At 48.0% G+C, this 22,778-nt stretch overlaps 3 protein-coding genes across 9 annotated transcripts; 2 read left to right on the plus strand and 1 right to left on the minus strand.

Annotated features, from left to right (window-relative positions):
* Positions 1 to 75: 75 nt before the first annotated feature.
* PALB2 (partner and localizer of BRCA2) lies at positions 76 to 10,024 on the minus strand. 6 transcript variants are annotated; one of them, XM_004945264.5, is made up of 13 exons: positions 9,497 to 9,597; positions 9,355 to 9,414; positions 9,156 to 9,255; positions 7,032 to 8,921; positions 5,510 to 6,321; positions 4,837 to 4,920; positions 4,135 to 4,296; positions 3,581 to 3,666; positions 3,142 to 3,303; positions 2,867 to 2,983; positions 2,419 to 2,506; positions 1,246 to 1,394; positions 76 to 365 (listed from the first exon to the last, which is right to left on the minus strand). In XM_004945264.5, the coding sequence occupies exons 1-13, from the start codon at positions 9,584 to 9,586 to the stop codon at positions 140 to 142; spliced, it is 4,026 nt and encodes a 1,341-aa protein (XP_004945321.1). In that variant the 5' UTR covers positions 9,587 to 9,597; the 3' UTR covers positions 76 to 139. The 6 variants fall into 6 exon arrangements, with proteins under 6 accessions (XP_004945321.1, XP_414873.4, XP_040503869.1 ...); XM_414873.8 differs by lacking the exon at positions 7,032 to 8,921; XM_040647935.2 differs by lacking the exon at positions 9,156 to 9,255 and having other exon boundaries at positions 9,497 to 9,578.
* On the plus strand, positions 9,643 to 16,387 carry DCTN5 (dynactin subunit 5). Of its 2 annotated transcripts, NM_001198639.2 has the most exons (7): positions 9,650 to 9,720; positions 9,893 to 9,961; positions 10,232 to 10,350; positions 10,814 to 10,925; positions 11,564 to 11,666; positions 12,424 to 12,515; positions 15,665 to 16,387. In NM_001198639.2, exons 1-7 carry the CDS (start codon positions 9,673 to 9,675, stop codon positions 15,683 to 15,685), a joined length of 564 nt encoding a protein of 187 aa, NP_001185568.1. In that variant the 5' UTR covers positions 9,650 to 9,672; the 3' UTR covers positions 15,686 to 16,387. The 2 variants fall into 2 exon arrangements, with proteins under 2 accessions (NP_001185569.1, NP_001185568.1); NM_001198640.1 differs by lacking the exon at positions 15,665 to 16,387 and having other exon boundaries at positions 9,643 to 9,720; positions 12,424 to 12,795.
* Positions 16,388 to 17,202: 815 nt separating this feature from the next.
* PLK1 (polo like kinase 1) lies at positions 17,203 to 22,694 on the plus strand. Its single transcript, NM_001030639.2, has 10 exons — positions 17,203 to 17,693; positions 17,798 to 17,966; positions 18,056 to 18,200; positions 18,673 to 18,766; positions 19,296 to 19,515; positions 19,821 to 19,979; positions 20,196 to 20,273; positions 20,740 to 20,894; positions 21,346 to 21,528; positions 21,934 to 22,694. Exons 1-10 carry the CDS (start codon positions 17,316 to 17,318, stop codon positions 22,138 to 22,140), a joined length of 1,788 nt encoding a protein of 595 aa, NP_001025810.2. The 5' UTR covers positions 17,203 to 17,315; the 3' UTR covers positions 22,141 to 22,694.
* The last annotated feature ends 84 nt before the right edge of the window (positions 22,695 to 22,778 follow it).

Consider the following 22,778-nt stretch of genomic DNA (forward strand, 5'->3'; position numbering starts at 1 on the left):
GCGCCCCCTGGCGGCGGGAGGCCGCGCAACCCCCAACCCCGAGCCCGACCCCGGTGCGGCGCAGCGGACAGAGCGTCACCGAACCGAAGCACTTTAATAACAGCAACAAACGCCGCGCGCAGCCCCGAGCGGGGCACGGTCAGACCGCCCCGCGCCGCGCGTAGCGGTACACACAGACGCTGCCGTCCGCCCGCCCCGCCAGCAGCCCTGCGCCCGCCGCGCTCCAGCGCACCAGAGTCCAGCGGCTGTCCGAGCCCGGCGGCAGCAGCGCGGTGCAGCAGCCCAGCAGGAGGTCCCACACCGCGATGGCCCCCGAGGTCAGCACGGCTGCAGCCCAGGCGTCCTTCACCTCCCCTTCCAGGTACCTGCGGGAGACACCCTGCGTCACCGTGCTGCTGCTCGGCTGGGAAAACACCGGCACAGCCTTTAATGCAGAGCTATTATGCGCCTAGAAAATCTGCACCTAGCTCTAATGCAGCTAGAAAATCTGCAAGCACATTTAAGCCGATGTGGAGAACCAGGTTACGTTACATAATGCATCTTTAGTGCATCTGGAAGAAAAGGAGGTTCGTGCAATCCTCCCCTATCCTCAGAACGTGAAAATTGCTCTGTTAGCCAAGATCTCAACCTGCTAACACTCGTGCACATAGGAAATGTGACAGATGTAAGTAAGTGCATTGCGACACTGAGTCTTAAAGAGATTAGCCTTCAAAATGCAAGACATAGGAAGGAAAAGGTCATCAGACTGCAAACAGCTGCTTAACATAAATAAACCCGGCAAAGCACTGCTTAACATCACAAAGGCTTACACCGGTCTCATTTGCAGATATTTTCTCAGGAGATTTTTGACTGAGGAGTTCGTCTGATGAATCCAGCTACAGCATTTCCATAACCACTTTGGTGGGGGGGAGGGAAGGGCAAGAAAGCGTACAGCATGCAGAAAATCACTTCTGTTTGCTCACAGAGCTCTGGGGAGCAGAGCCCCCTGCTGAGCCGTGACGCAGGGAGCTCAGAGGTTAGCTCCCAGACTCGTGCAGGAAGCAGGCAGGAAACAGCCAACACCCTCACTGCATTATAACAAATGCACGGCGCGAGTGGAAGTGATGGATGGCAGCCTTCTTATCGTCGGAAAGACGGCAGGTGGCTCACTGCCAGCACTGCTGCTCAGCTCATCAACCGAGTCTCCTCCAAAGCCACCTCAGAGGTACCACGAAGATGAGCACGCAGCATCCCCACTGTACTTGCCTTCCAGTGTGTCCAGGTGGGAGGGAGGAGAACATCACCCCGGTGCTTCTGGCTGTTTTCGGGTTGAACGCGATCACACGGAACGCGGGGTTTCCACACAGCTCGCTCTCTTTGGCATGGGGATGACTTAAAACAACAAACAGAAGGCCCTGATACACAGAGGAAAAAATACATCACTAAGAATAACAGTAAGAGAGGAAAAAACTCCGAGGAATTTTCCAAAAATTAATTGCTACATTCTCTATAATCAAAGCCCCATGGACAGTGATGCATTGTTTTTACTGAATAAAATACAAGCGGCTTACTTTCCTTATCAAATTAGATAAAAAGCAAAGCAGCTGCTGACTGATAAGGGCTGATGTAATGCAGCAGAATGACAGCTCAGTGACCCCATGGACTTATGTGCTTACCTTTCTGCTTGGAAAAGCTAAACTTGCTGCAGGACCAGGGGACACTGAAAGCAAAATTTCTAGGCCTTAGTTCAATCCTTAGGAAACTATTAATTTAATAAAAGTTCCTTATAAACCAGCACAGCTAAAAACAGCAGCTCTCAGAACAGCCACAGACATGCATGAAATATGCTGGGATAGATATTCATGAGAAGTCTCTCTTTGGAGAGTCTGACTCAAACCATCATTATTAGACAAGACATTCTTGTCCCAAAATAATACGTGCTTACTAAGAGCAGTCAAATCCTTGACAACCACAAAATCCAGCTGGATCACAACACAGGTGGAAGCAAGTGACAAAGAATCACGTGTATGAAGCCTGGCTTTGAACAGTTTATATCCTCAGGGATGTATATAAATAACAGCCACTCAAATAGGTTTTCTGATGATGGCAATGTGCCATCATCATGCTAGCACCTGCCTGCATAATGAAAGAGACTCATCAGGCACCGGCATTGGGCAACAGTACTACTGCTTCCCACACAGAAGCTTACCTGGCCTAAGCTTTGGAATGCACTTTGATGCATCACTCTTACTTTATCAGTATAATGCAGAAAGCCAATAATTTGAAGAAGACAGTGTGGCTTATTTGTTCTAGTTAACCTATTTTCTTCTGAAATATCTTCAGTGATTCTAAATAGAGATGATATTTCAATCCACTCCTTCAAGTTCCCACCACAGTTAGTGCAATCCATAAACTGAGTGCCATATTTCACATACGTACAGAGTCAGAATATGCTCGATGGCAGATTGAAGCTGGGTAGGAATAGCCAATGTGCATCTTCTTCAGGAGCTGGCCTGTTTTCAAATTCCTGCAGTTGGTGAAAAGACAAATTCTGATTGCATTTCCACCCTCAATCTGGTTTTCTAATCATAATTATACCACTACACAAGACAGTTTTGATTTCATAGAAAGCAAATTGAAACACGACAGGAGGCCACAGGAAGAGCTGTAATGAATATGACACAACAGTAAATGGAATTACAGCAGCATAGTTCATTCACTATCTACTTAGCTGCACAGAATGTAAAGGACCACACCAGGCCCTTTGAAAATTATTATTTCACAGGCAAATCAGCAGCCAGCCAACACGCCTATTTGATGTCTGCAGCTGTCAGAGCCACCACTTACACCCAAAACCAAGCCATTTAATTGCAAAGGAAATACTGACCAAACTACAACACTGTTTACTGCAGTGGTGCCAACCAAGGCGTCTCTCACTCCTTCTACTTCAGCAAAAGCCAGAACAGTTTCTTCGGGAGGCATCAAAGTCTGTCTGTCCTTGCACCTGAATAGCAAATGCAAACCAGCGAGGAAAGGCAGTCAGAACAGCAACTATGCTCTGTACTCAGCACAGTTCCAAAAAGAAGAGAAACCTCACACTTTTCTACATCCCTTACTTTTGTACCTGCCATACCGAGACCACCCCAAAACTAAAAGACTCACCTTCCTGTCTCTGAAAGTGATACTATTTCCACTTGCTGCTCTTGCATGGCTCTGCTGCTGCTGATCAGCTTCCCATCTCTTAGCCCAAGAACAGCTTTTATATTCCCACTTTTCACTAGTGATTGCTTGAATGAGTCATTCTCAGAAGAATAAAGCAAGAGCCTAAATTAGGAGAAAATTATGCATAACAACAGAAGGAAGCATAATTCAAACACACCTCAGCATATTAAAAAAAATACATTTGAACTGTCTATCACCTCCAGGGTGAATAAGCAAATCTTTATAATTGATTTTTAGAAATTCTTTCTATATTTTCCAACAATAAAAGCAACTGAAATAGTGACACATTAGTAAGAGTCAATTTCAGCTACTACACAAGAGGAGAGTTAAGCTGCAGCTCCTTGGGGAGAAAAACACTTGCAAGAAATAAATACAATACCTTATTTCTCCAATCTCCAAATTTCCCAGTGCTATACACACAAGGTTACAGGTGTCTGGCACAGGAATGATCTGTATTACAGGAATCTAGGACAGCACAGCAAGAATTCCATGTTACCCACAATGTCCCTCTTCCTTTGACTACATTCCCATTTTCTAGAGTGTTTCAAGCAAAACTATATGGGGCAGAACTAATTTTCAGACCCCTCTGAAGAAACACACTTAGTTGAATAGCTGATTTTTTTGCTGCTTATCTAAGTAAACAACCCCTACTGACATGACGCAAAAGGTGTCTCCAGGGATCTAAAAGGAAGAGCACAGAGCAGCCACCATTCAGTAACTGAAGTGTCAAGTTCCAGCAGATAACATGGAACCATACAAAACACTGCCCTTCCTCATCACCAGTGTATGTCATTCTGTTGCCTGATGCAGTGAAAAACACCACCTAAAGAACAGATCTTGCACCCAAGACTTCAGGCTCCTTGTTTCTTTGGAATTAACGCAGTGATACAAGAAAGCTGTTTTGAGTTCTAGAAACAAAGATTGTGCCCATACCTCTCCAAGTTGCCAAGTATAGACCTTCTCCCAGTGGTCAGGTGCCTGAGGTTTCCACAGGGAAACTGAACTCTCACAGGCAGTCACCACACACAACTCTCTGTAGCCGGCTGCTCCCCACCACACACTGCTCACATCCACAGCACAAGAACCTGAAGAATCCTGTCCAAAACAAAACAGTGCTGGTTTTCTTCTGATGGCTACAATAGCGTGGAGGCTCAGATTGAGAAGAACACATGTTGAGACTCAGCGCAATGACAATTTGAGGCTAAAATTTAATGTTCAAGATGTTAATGTTCAAGTAAATTGCCAGGAAGGCACCACAGAAAACAAACCTGGTGCCCTCTGAGCAGCAATCAATCAGCTCACTTCACAAAAATCACTTGTCATTTAAACCAACAAGGACCCCACTGAGCCCAGAGCTGGAGCAGGGCTGATACACCATGTGTTCAGACATTTGTTAGTCAGAAACAAACATTGACATTCTTTCTCAGTCAAAATGACATATTTAGGGATCTAGCTTTTCAGCATGCTTTATCACTTAAGAAGACAGAACTGATTGAATTAAGCAATGTGCTTTTTGTTGGTTTCTTTCTTTTTTTCCTCCAAGTTGTCACCTTGCATTTTATTGCATTTTTTTTGTTAAACTTTTACTAAAGAGCTGTTAGTAACTCAGCAGACAATTGTCTGATGTTATCCTACCTTTAGCTTTGAAATGAACTGCAAGTTCTCTTCTCTCAAGCCATCGAGCAGCACTGGAGTCAACTGTTCTGCTTCCGTGTTTTTCTGCACAAACAAATAAAGAATCAGGATAATTGAACTTCAAAATTAGATTCAGCACCTGCAAGAATGGGGCAGAATTGTGAATTCACTTTGTATGCAGTAGAGATAGCAGCTGCAATAGGGGCACCTCTTTCTGCTCTTGCATGCCTTTGAAAGAGCCCGGGTACTTCCCAGGTGAAAATGGGCTAACCTATTCCTTCATACCACTTTGCACCTCTCAGCAGCATTCCCACCCTTCAGAGACAAACCATTTTCTCAGCAACCATCTCACAGCTAGGATGTAGAAGGCAATCCTAGCTGAAAATTTTCCTTAAGGTAAACCAACATTATCAGGGTGCCAGAAATCTTTTGTTCTTTTATTATTTCAAACATGGACTCCGAAGCCCACATCTGCAGTTTTAAGTAGGATTTTAAAGAACTTGCTCTTCAGGTAAAAGATTTTCAGCAACACATGAAAACCAAACATTTACAAAGTCAGCTTAAAGACAACATGCAGGGTTGGCGTCCAAGGAAGTCTCTCCTTAAAATCAGGTGAGACTTCAGATGAGGACTCACCCACAAGACTACTGGCATAGTACACTTGGCATGTTACCTGCTCAGGAGAAGCTCTGCTGGATCCCTCATGTTTGCTTTGTGATTGCTGATGCTTCTCCAAGTCCACAGCCCCATCTGATCTATTACTAGGACATCTTTCAACTTCTAAATGACATGTTGTACCTTGTCCTTCCTCCTTCCTAGCAGATCCTGCACCACAGTTGTCCAAGTGCAGTGGAATGGCAGAGTCTTTGCATTCCCTACTATCCTTGACCTGTGCAGGTGCTTCTTTGGAGGAATGCAGGCTCACTTGCAAAGGAGGTACAGAACATGCATTGGGGAAGACCTTGCTGCATACTGATGGTAAAACAGCTGGGGTTGCACCCAAGACAGGAAAAACAGATGAGGAAATCTGAGACTCATGCTGAGCAGGAGCACCAGTTAAGACAGTCCCCATGGGAGTAAATAGCATTTCATTTGTAGAAAGTTCCACGTTGGCAACTGGGCTTTCCAAATGAGGTAACTCAGACAACCCATTTTTGAATGGTGAAAGCAGATTAGTTGTAAGCTCTTTTTCTTCTGCATTTATTTCTAGAGTTTGTGCATCCTCTGAAGCCACACCATCTCCAAACACACTAGGAACAAAAACCTCCAAGTCGTTCCCAGGGGAAGATTCATATTTCCCAAGTTTTAGTAGTCCAAATTCCTCATCAGGTAGATGGAAGTCTTTGATATCCAGCTTGGGGACCAGCCACTGGAAACTGCGGAAGGAAAAGAGATTGCCGGACATATCGGGGTCTTTAGCAGCAAGGCCAAGAGAAGCAGGACCCTCCGAATCCACTTGATGGCCAGGTCCTCTTTTGTTCTCACCTAGAATTCAAGAGAAAATATCATATCATAAATTAACCAGCAACCAGAATCTCTTATCAAGAGTGTCAGTCTAATCTATTAAAAAAAAATCCATCTGTACAGATGGAAGTGGAAATTTCCAGGAAGATGCTACACTCCACAATTGCTCTGCATCAACCCTTCAGCTAAAATATCATTGCCAAAGCCAAGCAAAATTGCTTGAGTACCTGACCAGTTTGTTTTGTTTTTCTCCCAACGTTTTCATTTTCCTACATATTTCTGGACTTTCAGACAGTAATTCTCATCTTTCTATTTCGTGTTTGTTGGTGTTTTTTTTTTCACATTAAAAAGTCATTAATATGCAGACTCAGTTGGAGAAACAGAGATTTATATCCATTTACTGGAAAATCAGGTACAGTGTGCACAACGTTGACCTGAGCAGACAAGGCAGCTGAAGAAGTTCCCAGCCCTGCTCCTCGGCCATGCACAACTGTTCATTCTCTGTCACTGTACCGAGGCAGAAATCTCTGGGATTGCACAAGGAATTTGGGCAACATCATGACCTAAATTAAAAAAAAAAAAAATTGTCAAGAATAGAAAACCAACCCTATTAGATTTTCCTGAATAAAAATACGGCGGGGTTTGAACAGCAGTGCATGGAGACACTCAGCTGTTTCCTTGCCTTGGTCTTTGGCTCAAGCTTTAGAGGGTGCATCTGTTTGATGAAATACCTTTTGAGATGTGACTGTTTCTCTGTCTTGCAGAGGAGCGAAGGGAGCGGCGCAGAGGGACTATGAGGAGCTGCTCAGCCCTGCAGGCTCTTTGCATTTGCTGATTCTTAACATGTTTCACTGGATGTTTATCAGACACGCTTAAGTTGCATTCCAGATCACTTGTGTGGCTGGTAAAAGTTTCATTCTCTGGGTTCAGAGAGTCACTTTTCTGCAGTGGATTCTGGACTTGTTCTGAACGAGACTCGCTGCATTTGCCAAGTACTTGGCTTCCACCAGGAGGATCAGTACTTGTTGGCTGTATCATACCTGTCAATTCGGACCCAAGAGCTGCAGCAACAGAAAACTGTCTCCCATCCAAAGATGATTTTTCAAGATTAGCCTCACAGTTCTCCTTTTCACTCTGATACTCATTTGATAGCAGACTACTGCTTTCCCTTGGCATTCCAAGATCCAAACTTTCTATAAGTTCCTGTGATGTTTCGTTCAGAAGGGGTTTGCAGGTAGACTTTCTTTTTCCCTTTTGTTTCCTCTGTGATTGTCTCTGGTCTCGCTTTGTGCTTCTGATGCTGTTTTGAGAAATTGATCCAGGTGAAGTGCTGCTACCACTGGATGTAAGAATATGTTTCTGAGGACTAGAATTCACTGGATCACTTTCTGCACAAAGGAAAGGGAATGGCACAACTTCTGACTCCAAATGATTTTCAACAGTTTCCTGAGAGGACTGACCCAAGCTTGTATCTTTCTGCTTGCATTTACTTCTCTGACCTTTCTTGCTCCTGCCCAGGTGGCTCAGAATTACAGCATCAAGGTCCACTTTTCTCTGGCAATTAGACATGCGTCGAGTTGTCCTGACATAGTATTCAACTGGAAAGGGAAGCCCTTCAACCACCGTGCAAGAGTTCAGTGCACTTTCAGGAGTTGTAACCCTCTCTTGATGAGAAAGTCTTGACTGAATTTCAAGCTGCTGATTCTCCACCAATTTTTCAGCATTATCCAGAGGAAGATCTGAAGGAAAGGCATTTAAACTACCAGCGTCATTTTGATTTCCTCCATGGATTTTGCTCTCATTAATCACATTGTTACTTGTATCAGTGGGCAACACCTCATTTTCTGACATTAAATCCAAAAGCCTACGTAATTCTCCCTGATCTTCACACATGCTCTCGCTGTCCCTTTCTTTTACTGTCCTGAAAGATTCTTTTTTACCACTGGCATCAAGTGAAACAGATTCACCACTCTCTGAACATGGCTGTGCAGCTTCCCGGTTATCAGATGTGACTGTGGCACCTGGGGACTCAGGCTGCCAGACATCACTGCTGTACCCCAGAGCACATGGCAACAGCTCTGACACTCCCAGAGGAATACTACCCTCAGGCATGTCCCGTGGAACTCCAAACTCTGCACCTGGAGGAGTTAAACTGCTTTCCTGTCTCTCCATGAGCAGTGGTCTGGACTCTATTTGAGCACTGTCCTCAGTGTTTGAGAAACTGCTTCGCCTGAAGACTGGTGACCGAAGTTCCTCCACGCTAGCAGGTTGGTTTTTCACCATTACATCAGCATTGATGAGATGCACATCATGCGCTGATTCCTTTCCCTCTGACACCAGAATCTTTGTCCTCCTCCTCAGCTTCATCATGCTTTTCGAAGTTTGTTTTTTTTTCTCCTCAGTGGCAAGCATAGGAAGTCCACAGGAAGCATTTTCCTGGCTAGCCTGTGTACTTTCTGCCTGTGAGCTGTCCTGCAAGCTAACTTCATTATTGAAGAACTCAGGATTATGTTTGAACGTGACAGATGTTTTCACTTTTGTGTCAGGGCCTGAGGAGGTTTCAGTCTGTAGGTGACATGTTTTATGTCTTTCAGCACCAGGAGATACGTTATCACTACAGCCTGTGGGAAGAAATCTCGTGTGTGTAAAGCACACCCATTAAAGCTGCATCCGAGAAAAAACATCACACAGTAAAATCAGTCAACTTTGGCAAGAGCGAAAGGCTGGGATCGTACAGTGAGGATCAGAGAGCAGCCGGTGAAGGGAGGAGATGGGGTGCTGCTGCAGATTGCAATTTAATGATAGGGGCCGAGTGCCCGCGGGCAGTGGGCAGGGAGCTCCACGCCCGGCTCTACCTGCGGGGCTCTGCGGGGCCTCCCCCGTTCCGGGCCGCCGGGTTCCTTCCGCCGCCGCCTTCCCGCCGTGGCTCTTGGCCCGCTCGGCTCTCTGCGCCCTCTGGGAATACAACACGATCGAGGGGCTCGGATCGGCCTCCGGACAACTCCTCCCCAGCCCAGCCTAGCCCCGCTACCGGCCGCGGCCCGGCCCGCTCACCCGCAGCCGGCTGACGGTCTCGCTGTACTCCCTCCTCAGCAATGCTAGCTTCTCCCGCAGCTGCAAAACACAACGAACAGAGCTGGGACTGCAACCCCGGCCCCAGATCCAGCCCATCAGCCCCGATCCGGCCCGGCCAGACCTTCTCTTTCTCGGCCCCGCTCAGCACCACGCCACTCGCAGCCTCCGCCATGACTACCGCCTCCCGTGCCCATGGCAACCGCGTCGCCATTGGCCGCACTCACAGCGGAAGCGCCGGCTGGCGGCAGGAAGTGACGTACAGGAAGTGCGGAGCGGCCTTGCGGAAGTGTTGCGGCCATGGAGCTGAGCGAGATGTTGTACAACAAGTCCGAGTACATCGAGACGGTGCGGGGCGCGGTGTGCGGGTCGGGTTGGAGGGGCTGGGCTCTGGGCTCTGGGCTCTGGGCTCTGGGCTCTGGGCTCTGGGCTCTGGGCTCTGGGCTCTGGGCTGGGCTGGGCTGGGCTCTGGGCTGGACTGGGCTCGGCTCGGCTCGGCGACTGCCTCTTCTCCCCGCAGGCGTCCGGCAATAAGGTGAGCAGGCAGTCCGTTCTCTGCGGCAGCCAAAACATCGTTCTCAACGGCAAGGTAAGCAGTGGGACGAGGGAAAGCTGTGTCTATCGCAGCACTGCGCTGCCCCTTGTCTGCCCCCGGTGCTGTAGACGGCAGTGCTTTTGTCCGTGTGGCTCTGCTTGTGCCTCACCTTACTTTGTGTGTTTGCTCTGTGCACCACACTGCCACAGTGGGAGCACTGTGTGCGTTTCCTGGCATGTAGTCTCCCTGACACGAGTTTATACAGTAACTGAGAACACCAGCAGGTGTTTCAGCTCATTTATTTCTCTTCCCTTTCTTGTCCAGACAATAGTAATGAATGACTGCATCATCCGTGGTGACCTGGCAAATGTAAGAGTCGGACGGCACTGCGTGGTGAAAAGCCGCAGTGTTATCAGACCGCCCTTCAAGAAGTTTAGCAAAGGGTAAGAGAGATCCTTTCTTCAGGGAAGCTGAGGTTGAAATCTGTATGCTTACAAAATATATTAATTTGCCTCAGGTTTGCATGTTCAGAGTGCTGTGTTGCTTTGTCAATAATTTGCCTAAATGTCCCTTTAAGGCTTTTCCTCAAATGTTCAGTTTTATCTTGTGAGTTGGTGTTCCCTTTGGACCATAATATGGAAGGGCTGTGATATATTACAATAGGCAGGTGATGAACATGTTTCACTTGATCTTTACTTGTTTGCAGTGTCTTCCTGTTGCTTATCTTGACCATCCTTTAGAAATATCTGAGGAAAGAGTAGTTACTGTTCAGTCTTCCATAGTGTCAAGTCTACATTTGGTATTCCGGTTGGAAACAAGAGACTTTGCACTGTGATTTGGGGTCTAATAACGTTGTCAATTAGTTTATATGTTGTACCATCTGAACAAAAGTCTCTCCTGTTGCAGGGTTGCTTTTTTCCCTCTCCACATTGGTGATCATGTCTTCATAGAAGAGGATTGTGTTGTCAATGCAGCCCAGATTGGCTCCTATGTCCACATAGGCAAGAACTGTGTCATTGTGAGTACTCTTTCCCAGTCTTTTCTTGAGCCTCTTGAGAGGTTCAAGACCCTTAAGACTTTGTAACAGCAGTGGAAAAGTGTCTGTGCCAACCATCAGGAACAAGTGTACTTACTGTATGCTGTTCCTTTCTCATCCTTTTCCTTCTCCACAGAAAGGGATGCTTTTGGTCTTGCTGTTCTGAGGACAGTGGGTACGGCTGACGACTGTTTGTCCTCTTGGCTAATGAGCCTGTCCAGAGATGATGGCCTTCTCATAAAGTACAAGTGGAACTGTGATTCTGTGCAAATAATGCAAAATAGTCAAGGCCGCCATCTGCTGAATTTGAGAGGCTGTTGCTATGTTACTGCATGACTTGAGATCTAGGTTCCCATTTGCATGCTGTTGCAAGTTAATATGCAGCTGCCCATATGTTAGTCAAAAGCAAGCAGACTTTTTTCCCTCAAGATTAAAAAAAAAAATCTATATTGTCTCTCAAGTGCTGCTGGGAAGAGCAGTCAATCTGGGTAGAGACTTATTTGCATTATCCTCTGTACATGTTTTGAAGAGTTAAGCTTGTTGAAGCTTAGCAAATTTATCAGGAATAAGCAAAATTGTATAGTACTTTAAGTACAAATTCTACCTAATCTTTGTTTTAGGGTCGTAGGTGTGTTTTGAAGGACTGCTGCAAAATCTTAGACAACACAGTACTACCTCCTGAAACAGTAGTCCCACCTTTCACAGTCTTCTCAGGCTGCCCAGGTATGCTCCCTCTAATATTACTTGTACATAAATGTGGTTAAAATGGATATTCTTATTTTGAAACAAGATTGCTGTGACAAAGATTCCTACTGACATTTAGCATGTAGGAATGAAGGTACAGGACACTTTGGTGAACTCTGAAGTAACAATTTTAACTTGTGAATCTCACTGCTTTAGTGTATGTTAGGTAGGTGGTATATGTTTATGTATAATGATAATATGTCTGGGATGCCAATGTGTGTGCCAGCTGTGATCATCTTGTACAGTAAGCAACAGTCTTTCAGGCATGGAGAATTGAGCTGGACTCTGGGAGAGGGAGCACTCCTTTGGTGGTTTCTGTTTTTCCAGGTGTTTTAGTAGTTCAGCTGTAGTAAGTCCAGCTGCTCATAATTTTGTAAAGAGGAAGGTAGGTACTTTAGGCTGAGGTATATAAATATGTAGTTCCAGCTCATCTGTCTGTCTGCTCTCGAGGTCTCACTGTACAAGTGACAGGTGGTTGTTTGTCTTCTGATCATGCTTTATGGAGAACAGCAGAAGCTGTTACAGGACCTAGCTGCAGCGGGTTGTCTGATATCCATCCCAGGGGTACAATGGGATGGATCCTCCTTTATTCCTCTACATAAGAGAAGAGCCTTAGCTATTCCCTTAGTATTTGCTTACAGATCGATCAAACTAATTGTTTTAAATGTTGAATTTTAGCTTATTTCTGCTTTCTTCTGCAAGAACATTGATGGTCATACTCATGTTCTTCTTCTAGGACTCTTTTCTGGTGAACTCCCGGAATGTACCCAGGAACTCATGATCGATGTTACAAAGAGCTACTACCAGAAGTTCTTGCCACTAACTCAGGTCTAGTAGCCTATTTACCATGTTTCAGAGCAGTAAAGGCGCACAGAAGTATTTTGGGAGCAGAGAGAAGAATGTTGTTCAAAGAGTCCAGGGCATGGCCCTCTGCTGTTCCTGAACACTTCTGTGAGCATTCCTGAACACTAATGGTCGGGCCAAGCAGTCCCCTGTGCAAGCTGCTGTGTCTTGTTGTTTAACCTTTGCATGTTCATCTGAATGTAATTCATTCCATGTTGTCTGAATTGTGCCATTAAATGTTCTGGAGCTAGGAAAGCTGATTCCATTCCCTAAGGCAACATCTTCTCATTGCAGCTGGGGAACAAGGCAGAGTTGACAACATACTCTGCAGCCAAATTGTGTCTTTCATCTCTGTTCTATTCCTACCCCAAAGTCAAGTGGGTTCACGTTTGCTCAGAGCAGTCTCCATCCTAGAAAATAAGTACTGTGTGGCTGACGTGCTTTTTGTGGGCAGTATTTACCATGGTTCATCAGAGGCAACTCCTTCCTTCATAAAAATATTTGCTGATGTATGGACCTGTTTGTTGAGGTTCCTTTTCTCCCCATGGACTGCAATTCTGTCCTGCAGGGCCAGGATATCTTTTATCATCCTGAGTTTGACTTTAGGCTGTCTTTATATGCTTTGAAAGCTGTGTTTGTATACCTTGCCTGTGTCCTGGTTTGGACTGTGACAAAGTTAATTTTGTGAGTGGTAGCTTGTGTAGGGCTACATTGATAACACACTGATGTTTTAGTATTTGCTGAACAGTGCTTACACTGAGTCAAGGCCTTCTGCTTCTCATGCTGCCTGTCAGTAAGGAGGCTGTGGGAGCACGAGAAGCTGAGAGGGGACACAGCCAGGACAGCTGACCAAGCTGACCAAAGAGATGTTCCATGCAGTATGATGCCGCCCTGCTCAAGAATAAAAGCTAGAAGGAAAGAAGGATGGGGGAGAGGGAACATTCAGAGTTATGGCATTTGTCTTCCCAAGTCACTTTTTACAGATGATGGAGCCTTGCTTTCTTAGAAATGGTTAAATATCCACCAGCCAATGGGAACTAGTGAATACATTCATTTTTTTGCTTTGCTTGTGTGCTCAGCTTTATCTCAGCCAGCGAGTTTTCTTTCTTTTCCCTTTCCAGTTCTCTCCCTCATGCCACTTAGGGGCAGTCAGCAAATAGCTGTGTTGAGATTAAAGCACAGCAGCCTGACAGGACAGTTCTTAGATTTTATTTCTTGAAGTAGTCACCAGTCCCATCCTCTTCCCATCCTACAGGGTTAGGACTCTCATGGATGGTGTATATACTTTGTCCTGAGTGCTGCAGACCATAGGGAGCCAAAGGACTTTGGAAAGAGAGGTACCATGCCATTTTCAGAACTCAGTGCAGCAGAAAGAGTGGGAATCTAAAAGCAGAAATTGAAAGTGGCAAGAAAATGCTGCAATTCTCCCCATTTGTTGCCCAGTGTATATATTTGCAGAATACCTTTTGGTGCTTTTTTTTTTTTTTCATTATAAAACTTCAGATGGAGATTCAGACTTCTTGAAAAGAGTGAATACTTCATTTTCGACAAGTAATGCAGCCGGATTAATTCTTAGTGGGATCAGCTGTGTGCAAGTCAGAGACAGCTCACACTTGCACGTACCTGACACAGTAGCAGACAACTGGTCAAAAGTGAATCTGCCTGTTCTGGTTGTGTTTTATTAAAGCTTAACCTTGGCCCTCTGTAGTCTTTTAAACTGGGACTCCTGCATGTTGTAGTGTAGCAGTGTGGGGAGGGCAGAATGTATATTAATTTGTAGTAGGTATACAGCTGAGAGATCGGCAGCCCTGGAGCCTTCAGCTGTTGTATATAGTGCAAAGTACTGCTATACTTTACATAGCAAACAGCAACACAAGTACTAACGTGTAGAAAACTGCTGTTAATCTAATGTAAAACCACTGTCTGGTTTGTTTGTATTTTTTATTGTGCATAAATTAAAGCCTTTTAAGTTGTTCAAGTAACTTAACGTTGTGACTTTTTAAATCAAACCTGAGACCAGAGTGAGGTTCCTGTCATGCCTGTGCATATGAGCCACAGTCTCTTGTTCTGTGACTTGCAGGCATATTACGTCAGTGCATTAAGCATGGTGTAAAACAACATCTGCTTTCTGCATCTGAGCTGGTGACTTTCACTAGCAAATAGCTGCAGTGTAGCTAGTTTGTAATGGCTGTGCCACGGAATGAATGCCTTTGCTTCTATTCTTGATGCCGAAGTGAGAATCCTAATGCCTCCTAGGTGACTGTACAGTCCTCTCTTCAGCTCTGAAACTTAGGACTGTCGCTCCAGCAGCGTTGCTCCAAGCATTTGGAAATCAGGCCATCCCAGATGGTACAACTCTTCTTGAAAAAAGCAAGAGCTGAAGCCAGCTCGTGTGAGTTGAGGCTGATGTCCCTGTGAAAGTCCCAGTCTTGCCACTTTATCTACCTGAGTGGAAAAAATACCAAGTTGTAAGTGTTCCTTGTGCTGCATCTGCACTTCAGGCAGCTTTCTACTTGACTTCAACTTCCAAAAATGTTCACTTCCTCCTGTCCAAAATCTTTGTAGCCCTTGCAAAAGCCATTTGTTGAGGGACTATTGGAGGCCTCCTTGGTCACCAGACTGGACAGGTTTTGACATCCCTGTGAGATCTTCTGCAAGTCAGATACTCTAGTGTTTATAGTGCCGCTCACAAATACCATTTTGCCCTGTTAGCTTAATGTCAGCCATCTCAGGAGATGTGGGAAGCAGCTCTGTGCTTGGTCAGGGATGGCTGTGTCTGCTTTGTTGCCATGGTGTCCCTTCAAGGTTTCAACACCACATAGTGCACTTCACTGGGATTGCTTGGTCAATGACCACGGAGGGCAGTGGGAAGCAGGGCTGCTGGCGTTGCGGGGGGGGGGGGGGGTGTTGGAGGAGGTGGCTGCCAAATGAAGGGATGCAAGCTTGGGAGTGGAAATGAGACTGCAACTGGAAAAGTTTCAGACGTGCATTTCCACAACCACTTGAGCAGTGCAGTGTGCTGAGGGATGCATAACTACACAGAGCATTACGCATTTCTCAACCTATTCTTCCTTCCAGCAGGCTGACCCAACCCTTCTGATTTAATTAAAACCTCTTTTATTGTCTCTGTTAAGGTGGCCTCTGCCAGGGTTTAAAAAGTCACCACTGAAGATCTCAAATGCTCAGCACTGTTAACATTCCTTACATCTGGTTACTTTATCCTGTCCTCTGAAGCATCACTGACCTGGGCTCACCTCCACACCTCTGCCAGCTCTCTGCCACGATGCACCCAGCTAGCCTGTAGCCATTGACACAACTGCAGTACCCATGGTTCCAGCAAATTGCAAAGCACAGAATATGCTGGCCAGGGCTATCAGCAATCTCGTAAAAGAAACAGCTTTCCATATTGGGAAAGGGAAGCTACAACAGAGCTGTCCTCATTTGCCTTTCAGCAGGGTGGGACCATGCATGCCTGGAGGGAGAAGGCATGCTCATGGCCAGAGCTGCCCCAGGTGCTTTTTGCACTGTTCATGGCTGTTTTCCTTTGGTGTTCTATTCTGCTCCAGCAAGTAGCATGACCAGAGCAGGGGATGAGAATGTAAAGTTACTTTTCTCACCAAATGATGTTAGGCTGCAGAAGTAAAGTCTCCAGACCTGAGTGCATGTGGTTCGTTGTTAGGTTCTGTTTACTAGGTTGTGTTCCATGTGATGGCTGGCAAGGGAAAGAAAGAATCGAGGCTGGGTAGAAGCACACCCAGCTGGCAACGTGTCACCTCGGTGGCAGAGAGGGAGAAACTGAAGAATACACCATCAAAATGGGTGGGATTCTACACAATAAAAATTGGCAAAGTGTCGGACCCTTGGGTCAGTGTGGAAATGTATTCTGTAAGCAAAATGCTGTCACGCGGAAGCATCACAGCAGGCCGTGTGGAAACAAAGTGTGGTGCTGCCGCTGTCAAAGGAGAAACACCTCGAGTACAGGCTAACGTGAATTGCCTTTATAAGTGTGGCAGTGTGAAAAGCTGCTCAGTGCCCACGGCGAGGAGGAGATGGGCAGAACCCCATGTGGTGACTCCCGCAGCGGCTCCAGCCCTGCAGCAGAGACACCCACAGCTCCGTCAGCGCTCAGAGCCCCGTGCAGCCTGACCGTGGGCTGTGCAGGGATGGGGCACCGCCACCTCTCCGTGCACCCCGTGCCGTTCCTCACCGCCCTCACTGCAAACGGCTTCTTCCTTCTATCCAATATAAATCTCCCGTTTCAGTTTGAAACCATTTTCCCTCGTCCCATCACACAGATCCTGCTACGTAGTCTGCCCCCTCCTTTCTTATAGCCCCCCTTCGGGCGCTGAAAGGCCGCTATCACGTCTCCCCGGAGGTCTGTCAGTTCTCCCAGGGAGGAACGTCCCCGCTGCCCGCAGGCGTTACGGAGCGCTCTGTGCGTGCCGGATGTCCGCGCCTTCCCGGCCGTGCCCATAAACCGCTGCGGTGCGAGGCCGCCGAGCGGCGCGTCCCTCCCGGCCGCAGGGCGGCGCCGTTTGCCCGTCCCGCCGGCTTCTGTCTCTTTAAGCGCGGCGGGCGGCGTTGCTCCCATGGTGCCCCGCGGCGGGCGGCGTGGATTTTAAATCCTCTCGACCAATGGGCAGCCGCCGCGGGCGCGTAACGCTCGGGGGCCGCGTTTGAATCGGGCGAGCGCCGCCGACGCAGCGCGTCCCGCACGGCTCCGGCTCCGGCTTCGGCCCCGCAACCTTCGGCTTCGACGACGCTCCCCGGCCCGGCGGCGGCACGATGAGCGCGGCGGGCGGCAAAGCCCGGCCGGTGGCGGCGGTGGAGCCGGCACGAGCGGGCGGCGCGGCGGCGGCGGGGGGCAAGGAGGTGCCGAAGGTGCTGTTGGACCCGCGGACGCGGCGCAGTTACGTGCGGGGCCGCTTCCTGGGCAAGGGCGGCTTCGCGCGGTGCTACGAGCTGACCGAGGCCGAGAGCCGCGAGGTGTACGCGGGCAAAGTGGTGCCCAAATCGCTGCTGGCCAAGCCGCACCAGAAGGAGAAGATGTCCATGGAGATCGCCATCCACCGCAGCCTGGCGCACCGCCACGTCGTCGGCTTCCAGAGCTTCTTCGAGGACGGCGATTTCGTCTACGTGGTGCTGGAGCTGTGCCGCCGCCGGGTGAGGGCGGGGGGCGGCGGGCGGGGGGCTGTGCGGGCGCGGCCGGGAGCCGACTGACCAACCTTCCCCCCCCCCCCCGTCCCCGCGTGCCTTTCTCCCCTCAGTCGCTGCTGGAGCTGCACAAGCGGCGGAAGGCGCTGAGCGAGCCCGAGGTGCGCTACTACCTGCGGCAGATCATCCTGGGCTGCCAGTACCTGCACAGCCAGCGCGTCATCCACCGCGACCTCAAGCTGGGCAACCTCTTCCTCAGCGACGACATGGAGGTGAAGATCGGTAGGTGTCGGGGCGCGGTGCGCCCCCGTAGCCGTCCCATCCTCCTGCCTGGGTCCTCCTATGCTCCCGTCTCTCTGTCTCTCCCCAAGGTGACTTTGGCCTGGCCACCAAAGTGGAGTATGATGGCGAGCGCAAGAAGACCCTGTGTGGGACCCCCAACTACATCGCCCCGGAGGTGCTGGGCAAGAAGGGGCACAGCTTTGAGGTGGATATATGGTCCATTGGCTGCATCATGTGAGTCAAAGTGTCTCCTGCAGGGCTGCGAGGTCCCTTTGCCCCACGTCCTGTTGGCCCCTGTGAGGTTTTGGTGTATCCTGCAGCTTTGGATGTGCTGTATCCAACCCAGTGCCGTGGCTGAGCCCTGCTGCCAGCTGGCACCTGACCTCCCTGGTGCTCTGAGCACATGGGTACATGTTTGGCTGCAGTCCGATCTGCTACACAGCACAGCCACCTTGGGCCTTTTTCCCCCCAGAATCCTCATTTCCTAACTGAAGCCATCTCCAGAGGTTACTAGCACCCACAGAGGTGCAGGAACCAGACGCAGTACTGCAGTTGCTAGCTCTACTGTACTTCTAATGCCAAAGCGTTCTGTTCCTTCTGCTGGGAAGTTGTCCTTAGGATGAGATTTCTTCTGCACTCGAGTCTTATTGTTTTGCCATCTTATGCAAAAATAAGCTAACACACTTCTATGTCTGCAAACCTGCAGGTATACTCTGCTGGTGGGGAAACCACCTTTTGAAACCTCTTGTCTCAAAGAAACATACATCCGAATCAAGAAGAATGAGTATACTATTCCCAAGGTACTGTACTTCTCATGGGTGGATCCGTTCATCTTGCAGCTGTTGTTGTACCATCCTGTTTCTGGCACTTAGTGGGCTCTCACAAAACAGTGAAGCAGCTATTATTGCAGCGAGCTGAGAAGGGGCTGTATCAGTTGGTGGTGGAGTGAACCTCTAAGGCCAAGTTGTTCCTAAGGGGCCAACAGCATTCCCCTTGATTCAGGAAATAACTTCTGAGCTGGACGGCTGAGTAGGGCTGTTCAATCCTATGTACTGATTCCAGCCACAAATGGGGTCTTTGTCCAAGTTCCCATCTCATCCCACTGCTATTGATTTGATCTTGCTAAAGTCAGTTGATTTTTAAGCTTTGCATGCTGTCAGGAGTCTGCTCTCCATACCTGTATGGTTCTGTCTCCCAGGCTTCTGTCCTGTTTGCCTGACCCAGAGCCGTGCTCTGAGCAGAACCTTGTCCCTTTTGTATTATACAGAGAAGATGCCACTAGGGTGTGCTTGTCCTGCTTGTCTCACAACTCTGCCTGTCTCCTCCCAGCACATCAACCCCGTAGCTGCTAACCTCATTCAGAAGATGCTGAGATCTGACCCTGCCACACGCCCGGCTATCAACGAGTTGCTGAACGATGAGTTCTTCACATCAGGGTACATCCCCAGCCGCCTGCCCACCAGCTGTCTCACTGTTGCACCTCGGTTTTCAATCGCTCCCAGCACACTTGAACTGAACGGGCGAAAGCCACTGACAGCACTCAACAAAGGTAAGGGCAGGCGTCTGGAACTGAGGGCTATGGACTGCAGCACTGGGTGAGAGCCTGCCTGGCCTCTAGCAACGTACAGACCCATCTGTAGGGAATATAGTGCTGCCTCACCTACTCTCCCAGTTCTCATGGAAACTAGAACTCTCGTGTCTGGGAGTTCTCCTTGTTATTTGTCCAGAACCAAAGCAGGGAGCAGCTCAGCTATGAGGCGAATAACTCTTTCCTTATAACAAAGGTAGAATGTAAATTGGTGCTTTTAGAAACTTCCTGCTCATGTTTCTGCAATATTCTCTTTCCTGGCCCAGGACCAGAAAGCCCTGCATTAGAAAACTTGCCTGAAAAGGAAGATGCAGCTGGGCTGCGGGAGGTGGGAGACACCATTGAGTGTCACTTAGCAGACATGTTACAGCAGCTGACTGCAGTCAACTCAGCCAAACCCTCTGAGAGAACAGCAGTGAGACAAGGTGAGTCTGGGGACAACCTCATAGGCACTGACCTTTTTGGGTAACTTGCTTCTGTCACTGATGCTCTTGGCTGAATTGAGGGGCGAACTGACCTCAGCTTCAACCTGAAAGGCAGAAAAGCAGCGTAGGAGCTACTTATCTTCCTCTTGGCCTTGCTTGCTGTGGTGCACAGCATGCCTTGAAATGTCTTCTAACAAACTCCTTTTCTCTTTGCAGAAGAAGCTGAAGACCCAGCCTGTATTCCCATCTTCTGGGTTAGCAAATGGGTGGACTATTCGGATAAGTATGGTCTAGGTAAATAACGTGGTGGCAATTCAGCCTTTTGTAGCTCCTGAAGTAGTTGGTAGTCCTGATTTGGGCTCAGCGTAGGTTTAGGTTTTTTAATCATGATTTTTTAGTATTTGTGTGTCTAAGAGCACCAGGAACATCATCAAACACTAAGTGAACACAGAGTAGTGGCCACTGAATATCCAGCCTGGCCACATTAAGGGTGCATGCAGCATGATCCCGTGGATCCAGAGTGGCTAGCACGTGTACTCAGTGTAGGAGCTGAAGTTCCTTATGCAGCAGATAATGCAACAAGGGAGGATGACAAATCCAGAGGGGAAAAAGTGCCATCTAGACCTCTGTAAAAAGGAGGATCTTTAGAATTGGTGAGGTGGCCTTCGGGGACCCCCCAGATGACAAATGTTCCAGTTCTGTATTTCATGTAACCAAGGGTAACACATGTGCAAGTCTAACAGGCTTTCTTTCCAACTAGGTTATCAGCTGTGTGACAACAGTGTTGGAGTTCTCTTCAATGACTCCACTCGTCTTATCATGTACAATGATGGGGACAGCTTGCAGTACATTGAGCAAAACAACACCGAGTCCTATTTCACTGTGAGATCCTGTCCCTCTGCCTTGAACAAGAAGGTCAGTCCAGAGGACAGGAGCCCTTGTTGGTGGGTGGCTGTTCCTGGTGAGACTTCTGCAGGTCTTGTTGAGCTTTGCTGTCAGGGTGGACACCAGGGGAAAAACATTTGTAACTTGGGGTACTCTTGGCTCATAAAATGTGACCCAAAAGAGAGATGCTGGTGGCTCTCCCTGTTTATTTCTAGTTGCTAACTGAGGCTCATCTGTGAGCAGCTTCCCAGAAATAAGCTGTCATAAAGCTTACATGCGCTGAAGCATTCAGCAAAGTGAGTCTTTTTCTCAGACAGCAAAGTGAACTCTGGTGGTACTTGAATTTGCACCAGTTTGTGCAGTGACCTCTTAAGCTCTGAAAGATGTAAGAAGTCTCTGAATTTGTGGTAACAGCTCCTACTCTCCCCAGGTACCAGGGCTCATCCTCAGCCTGTCTGTTCACAGCCTCTTCTATTTGCAGATAACACTATTGAAATACTTCAGGAACTACATGAGTGAGCACTTGCTGAAGGCAGGTGCTAACATCACACCTCGGGAAGGAGACGAGCTGGCACGTTTACCCTACCTCTGCACGTGGTTCCGGACCCGCAGTGCCATCATCCTGCACCTCAGCAATGGCACTGTGCAGATCAACTTCTTCCAGGTGAGGCTGTTGTGCTGACTTGCTACGTTCAGTGCTAGATGGCAAGGTGGTGATCCCTGCAGGTGGTTATAACCTGAGCTGAAGCTTTGCACAGTGAACATAGCACTAGAAAGAAGGCTGCTTGCTGGTATTTAAGCCATCCAGCCACTCCTAGCTCATCAAGTGACTGTTTCCTTTAGCAGGAGTAAAACTGCTGCACAGTTGGTGCAGCATGAATTCGTTTCCCTTAGCTCCACCCTATGAGTAAGCGCTTTCTTGTTGCAGCTCTTCTGCAGTGTTGTTTTGTTGTGCATGCTGCTGGCCTGCAGTTGGGGTGACCTTGCTGTGATGGTTCATCAGAAGGAGTGAAAAACACTTCACCGTGGAGCCATGTGCTCAGGGTGACCTTGTGTTCTCTCCCTACAGGACCACACCAAAGTCATCTTGTGCCCTCTAATGGCTGCTGTCACATACATAGATGAGAAACGGGACTTCCGCACGTACAAGCTGAGCCTCATTGAGGAGCACGGATGCTGCAAGGAGCTGGCCAGCCGACTACGCTATGCTCGCACCATGGTGGAGAAGCTCCTCAGTTCGAAATCTGGCTCAGCCCGTGTGAAATCCTCCACTTAGGCTTTGGTCTTGATGGAACCAACATCTGTGCCAAACCAGCTCAGCTGTGGACAGGGAAGTCTATTAGCATCCCTTGTACTGTAACCTGCCATCACACAGCTGGGCTCACGCTCCTGGGTATGCTCCAGTTGCCCCCAGGGAGCCCCTGATGCTGTGGTGATGGTGCTGTGTTCACTGTGAGTGGTGCACAAAGGGGTTTTTTTTTGCTCCTCCCATTACAAAGTGTTTTTTAAAAATTTCTTATATAGTCTTTTTTTTTTTTTTCCCCTTAACTTTTCAAAGCCAAAATCTTGACTCAAAAACCAACCCTCTTGTTGGAGGTTCCTGGGCCTTCTAATGAGATAAAGTGTGGGGTTCTCCCCAGAACTATCATGTAAGTTTTGTACATGTCTGTGCATGATGCTCTCGACTTGTTTCCTTTTGTCACAGCACAACTAAGATATTTAACGTGCCCAGGTTGAGACTGAGCAATCTGCATTTTAATACTGAACTTGTTCTACATGAAAACTAAACTTTTGTATATTGCATAACTTGATTAAAGATTGTTCTTTGGAGCGTCCAGCCTCTCTTGGTTCCTTGGCAGGGAGGCAGCAGCACGTTGCTTCTGGATTCCTCTTGACCGAGACCTCTCATCTCCA

The sequence above is a fragment of the Gallus gallus genome, chromosome 14 (assembly GCF_016699485.2).
Source record: "Gallus gallus isolate bGalGal1 chromosome 14, bGalGal1.mat.broiler.GRCg7b, whole genome shotgun sequence".
NCBI classification, from domain to species: Eukaryota; Metazoa; Chordata; class Aves; order Galliformes; family Phasianidae; genus Gallus; species Gallus gallus.